Source organism: Lactuca serriola, chromosome 8 (genome assembly GCF_051521515.1).
Source record: "Lactuca serriola cultivar US96UC23 chromosome 8, Lser_US96UC23_V15, whole genome shotgun sequence".
Taxonomy (NCBI): Eukaryota; Viridiplantae; Streptophyta; class Magnoliopsida; order Asterales; family Asteraceae; genus Lactuca; species Lactuca serriola.
The window spans coordinates 162,230,105-162,235,888 of record NC_136415.1 but is presented as its reverse complement, the minus strand read 5'-3'; the positions used below and the strand labels follow the sequence as shown (position 1 = coordinate 162,235,888).

General features: G+C 43.2%; 1 protein-coding gene and 1 non-coding gene across 2 annotated transcripts; one reads left to right on the top strand and one right to left on the bottom strand.

The window, feature by feature from the left end:
* Window positions 1–820: 820 nt before the first annotated feature.
* On the bottom strand, window positions 821–927 carry LOC145071533 (small nucleolar RNA R71). The gene has a single exon (XR_013690543.1). It is a non-coding gene; the product is annotated as a small nucleolar RNA R71 (small nucleolar RNA).
* Window positions 928–2,044: 1,117 nt separating this feature from the next.
* On the top strand, window positions 2,045–5,530 carry LOC145067574 (uncharacterized). Its single transcript, XM_079014686.1, has 4 exons — window positions 2,045–2,708; window positions 2,862–3,259; window positions 3,956–4,449; window positions 5,275–5,530. The coding sequence occupies exons 1-4, from the start codon at window positions 2,045–2,047 to the stop codon at window positions 5,528–5,530; spliced, it is 1,812 nt and encodes a 603-aa protein (XP_078870812.1).
* The last annotated feature ends 254 nt before the right edge of the window (window positions 5,531–5,784 follow it).

Here is a 5,784-nt window from a genome sequence, read left to right as displayed (position 1 = left end):
TCTTTTGCGTAACATAAATCAACGAGTGTCGTGGTTTGCGCGTCGTAAAAGGGTCTTTTTCTTGTAGTACGCAGATTAATTTTTGATTTTTTTTAGTACATTTTTTTTGTTCTTTTTACGTTTTCATCTTGTTTATTTCAGAAATTTCATGACCAGAGGATCAAACACTCCGCTGGTACCCCCGTTTGAAGATCCCGAATCCGTATTGAAAAGGAACAAAGGAAAGGACGTGGAGAGCTCGAGTACACCAAAGAAGTCACCTTTGTCCAATTTGAAGACTGTTTTTGGGAAAAAGAAGAGCAGCAAATCAGGAGCATCCAGTGCCTCTTTGACAATCGAAGACCCAATTCAAGAAGATACCAAGTACGAGACCGAGGAAGAAGAGGAGCCTACATACGAGCACGAAACCGATTCCGAGGAAGAGTTAGCTATCACAATGGCTAACATTGATGAAATTCCCATGGGAGAATGGAAGAAGAGGATGCGCGACGACACTGGCCTGGGACTTATGCAACCCGCAATTCCCGCGACTGCCACTTTCGAGCAAAAGGGTCATATCCTAGCTTTACTTAAAGAAATACCTTTTTATGGAAAAGACCATGAAGATGCCTACAAGCATTTGGACGAAGTCAATGATGTAGCCGATTACTTCAATGTTCCAAATGTTCCCCGGGAGACCCAGCTACTTCGTATGCTTCCGATGACATTCAAAGGTGCTGCAAAAGACTGGCTCAAGTTACTTCCCCCCGGATCAGTCACCACTTGGGCCAAGATGAAAGAAGAATTCATTGATCACTTTTGCCCACCTTCCAAGATAGCTAAGTTGAAGAAGGCCATTGCTAACTTTGAACAACAAGCTGGAGAGTCGCTATATGAAGCATGGGAGAGGTACAAGAGCTTACTAAGAAACTGCCCACACCATGACCTAAATAGCCAACAAGAAGTCTCGATCTTCTATGATGGAGTCAATGTCACAACCAGGCAATTACTAGACTCACTAGGCCCGCTCACAAAGAAGCCGCCCCCGGTGATCAAAGAATTGATTGAAGAATTCTCTACACACTCTAGAGAATACCACAACCCTAGACATGATGTCACTAGGGGAGCCGCTTATGCAGCTACTGAAGACTTATCCGCGGTCATGGCTATGCTAAAAACCATGGATAGGAGGATGGATAAAATGGATCAAACGATCCATGCTATTCGGGTGGGTTGTGAAAACTGCAATGGGCCTCACCTCACTAGAGACTGTGATTTAGATGAGAATGGCAACAAGAAGGTGCAAGTTTGTTACTCAAGTGGAGACCGATATGATGAAGACCGGCGCAAACAAAAGAAAGAGTGGCACCCTTATGAAGAGTACAAGAAAGCCAAGGAGGAAAGGTTTAGGCAAAAAAGGAGAGGGTTCTACCAAAAGGAGGATCCGGTGCAAGAGAGGAATCCAAGCTTGGAAGAAATGCTCACCAAATTTGTAGCTGCCTCAGAAAAAAGACATAGTGATCATGATGCTGCAATTCAAGAAACAAGGACCATGCTTAGGAACCAACAAGCATCTATCCACAATATAGAAATGCAGCTTGGGCAACTTGCTCAACAAATCAACCAAAGGTCACCGGGCGAACTTCCTAGCAAAACTGAAAATAACCCATGAGGCGCGCACATAAACATAGTCACAACAAGAAGTGGGAAGATAATCACTCCCCTGGCACCTATTCAGATTGAGGCATCCAAGGAATCACAGAAGGAGGAGGCAAAAAAGCAAGCAGAAAAGCAAAACATACAATCTGACAGCCCTGCTCGCCGAGTACCACGTATGGACTCGGCGAGTACACCTCCAAATCCCAACGAGCAGGTCCCTGAAAAGCTTTACCAGCCCCCAATGCCATACCCATCCCGAGCTAAGAAGGAGAAGCAGGAAGAGGAGTATCATAAGTTTCTATATCATATCAAGACTCTTCAAATCAACATACCCTTCATTGAAGCCGTCATGCAAATGCCCAAATATACAAAGTTCCTTAAGGAACTTCTCACTAATAGAAGGAAGATGGAAGAAGTGAAGAAGGTAGTACTCAATGAAAACTGCTCAGCTGCTATGCTAAATAAGCTACCAAAGAAGAAAGGTGATCCGGGGAGTTTGACTTTACCTTGCCAATTTGGAAACTTGGCCACCATTCATGCCTTAGCCGATTCGGGAGCAAGTGTGAACCTAATGCCATACTCATTCTTTAAGAAGCTGGATCTCCCGGAACCAAGGCCAATTCCCATGGCAATTCACTTGGCAAACAAGACAGTCACCTTCCCAAGAGGCATATGCGAAGACATACTAGTCAAGGTGGACAAATACGTCTTTCCCACTGATTTTATCATTCTAGACATGGAAGCGGATCCACAAGTGCCAATCATCCTTGGAAGGCCCTTCCTCAACACGGCAAGTGCTATAGTAGACATGAGGGACTCGAAGCTCACCCTGCGGGTAGGAGAAGATTCAGTCACATTTGGGGTAGACCAAGCTATGAAGTATTCAAGGAACAGTGATGACACGACATTATCAATTGATATGCTTGACGAATTATTGGAGGAATGCATAAGTAAAGATTCCAGCAAGTTCACAACTGATGATGAAGAATTTGACCCAAAAAAAGACTTAATGGAAATTGAAAGACTGCTGGAAGAAGCAGATTATGACGAATTGGTGAAACACACTGACAGTCCTACTCGCCGAGTAGGACCAATCTACTCGCCGAGTTCCTCTTTAGAAAAGGCAGAAGTCGTGAATACAGCCACAAACTCGCCGAGTACCCTACCAGCACTCGGCGAGTCCAACAGTCAAAACCAAAAATCAGAGCTCAAAACTTTACCAGAACATTTGGAGTATGCTTTCCTTGAAGAAGGCAACCACAAGCCTGTAATCATAGCCGCTGACCTGTCTAATTCTGAAAAGGAAGAGCTCATTCAAGTGATGAAGAAGCGGAAGCGGGCCATAGCATGGAGTATCACCGACATCAAGGGAATAAGCCCATCTTATTGCTCCCACAAGATCAATATGGAAGAAGGAGCAAAGCCGATTGTACAGCACCAAAGAAGGTTAAACCCAAACATGCAAGAAGTAGTCAAGAAGGAAGTGGTCAAACTCTTAAATGCGGGAATTATCTATTGCATTTTCGACAGTCCGTGGGTGAGTCCGGTCCAAGTGGTGCCCAAGAAAGGAGGGATGACGATCATAACCAACGAAAAGAACGAGCTAATTCCGACACGAACGGTAACTGGTTGGAGAGTGTGCATCGATTATCGAAAGCTAAACGATGCCACTCGTAAAGACCATTTTCCCTTACCTTTTACTGATCAAATATTAGAAAGACTATCGGGCCATAGTTACTATTGCTTTCTAGATGGATTCTCGGGTTATTTTCAAATACCCATAGACCCAATGGACTAAGGAAAGACCACATTCACTTGCCCACGTGGGACTTTTGCTTATAGACGCATGCCTTTTGGGCTATGCAATGCACCCGCGACTTTTCAAAGGTGTATGACAGCCATATTCCACGATATGATGGAAAAATTCATGGAAGTTTTTATGGAGGACTTTTCTGTTTTTGGATATTCTTTTCATGATTGTCTCACAAATCTTGACTTAATGCTTGCTAGGTGTGAAAAAACCGACTTGGTCCTCAATTGGGAGAAATGTCACTTTATGGTTAAGGAGGGTATAATTTTGGGCCACAAGGTTTCCAAAATGGGAATTGAAGTGGATCGGGCAAAGATTGACACCATTGCCAAATTACCCCCACCAACTAATGTGAAGGGCATTAGGAGTTTTCTAGGACACGCGGGTTTTTACCGCCGTTTCATAAAAGATTTTTCCAAAATAACTAGACCTCTAACACAATTACTACTAAAAGATGCACCATTTACTTTTACTAAAGAATGTTTTGAGGCATCTGAATGTTTAAAGGAAAAATTAACTAATGCCCCGATCATTATTGCACCAAATTGGAACATACCCTTTGAGATTATGTGTGATGCTAGTGACTTTGCATTAGGAGCTGTCTTTGGTCAAAGGGTTGATAAGCACTTTCGACCCATATATTATGCTAGCAAGACTCTCAATCCAGCCCAAGAGAATTACACCACCACTGAAAAGGAATTATTAGTTGTGGTGTATGCCTTTGACAAATTCTGCCCTTACTTGGTTTTATCCAAAACTACTGTTTTTACTGACCACTCGGCTATCAAGTATTTGTTTGCAAAACAGGATGCCAAGCCAAGACTCATACGATGGGTGCTACTTCTTCAAGAGTTCGACATAGAGATACGAAATAAGAAGGGAATGGAGAATGTAGCAGCTGACCACTTGTCAAGGCTTGAGAACCCGCAATTGCAAGAAGATAAAGTTGGAGACGACTTCCCGGACGAGTACATTATGGTGACAGTGGGAGAAGAGCCATGGTTCGCAGACATAGCTAATTATTTAGCTACAAAATACACCCCGAAAGATTTTAGCTGTCAACAAAAGAAGAAATTCTTTTCTGAATTAAAATATTACTTTTGGGACGAGCCATACCTCTTTCAGAGCTGTGCGGATGGGATCATGCGAAGATGCGTATTCGGGAAGGAAAACCGGAAAATATTAGAGCATTGTCATAGCGGGCCCACGGGTGGACATCATGGAGCACACTACACTGCAAAGAAGATCTTTGACATTGGGTTCTATTGGCCCACAATTTTTAAAGATGCAACCCAATTTGTCAAAGAATGTGATGCTTGTCAAAGAGTGGGAAACATTTCATCTCGAAATGAAATGCCACAACATAGTATCCAAGTCTGCGAGGTGTTTGATGTGTGGGGAATCGACTTCATGGGACCATTTCCCATGTCTAAAGGAAACAAATACATATTAGTGGCAGTGGATTACGTATCCAAATGGGCGGAGGCACAAGTGTTACCAACAAATGACGGTCGGGTGGTGGTGTGGTTTTTAAAGAAATTATTTTCACGATTTGGAGTCCCGAAAGCCCTTATAAGTGACCGAGGCACACATTTTGCCAATGACCAATTGGAAAAGGTGTTAAAGAAATATGGGGTAACCCATAAGTTTTCCACATCGTACCATCCACAAACTAGTGGACAAACCGAAGTGACAAATCGAGCTTTAAAGCGAATTTTGGAGAAATCAGTGGGGAGCAATCGCAAGGAATGGTCGGATAAGCTAGATCATGCACTTTGGGCTTTTCGTACAGCTTTCAAAACACCTATTGGTACTACACCATATAGGTTAGTTTATGGAAAGCAATGCCATTTGCCGGTGGAGGTAGAGCATAAGGCATTTTGGGCTTTAAAGAGGTGTAACTTCAACATGGAGGAACTAAAGAGCAACCGGTTGATGCAAATGAATGCTCTTGAGGAGCTGAGGAATGATGCATACTCTAGTTCATGGCTTTATAAACAGAAGACCAAGATGTGGCATGACAAAAGGATTAAAGAAAAAGAATTTCATGAAGGCCAAAAAGTGTTTCTCTTCAATTCATGACTAAAGCTTTTCTCGGGAAAACTCAAGTCAAGATGGGATGGTCCTTTTCTAGTGAAGACGGTGTTTCCACATGATGCTATAGAGCTATTGTCAAGAGATGGCACGCCTTTCAAGGTCAATGGTCATAGGGTCAAAAAGTATGAAGAAGGAGTCCCCCCGGAATGAAGGAATGGAAGAGTTGCTGCTGCTGGAAGGGATTGCAACCACGTAGAAGGGGAGGAGTCCAGCTAATGACTCCCTAAAAGGAAGCGCTT

Bases quoted from the DNA above. Each gene is read 5' to 3' on its own strand.
- LOC145067574 (XM_079014686.1), top strand. From the start codon at position 2,045: ATGGAAGAAGTGAAGAAGGTAGTACTCAATGAAAACTGCTCAGCTGCT. The intron at 2,709-2,861 runs GTCCTACTCGCC...AAACTTTACCAG, and splicing joins ATTGGTGAAACACACTGACA to AACATTTGGAGTATGCTTTC. The intron at 4,450-5,274 runs GTTCGCAGACAT...TACACCATATAG, and splicing joins ACAGTGGGAGAAGAGCCATG to GTTAGTTTATGGAAAGCAAT.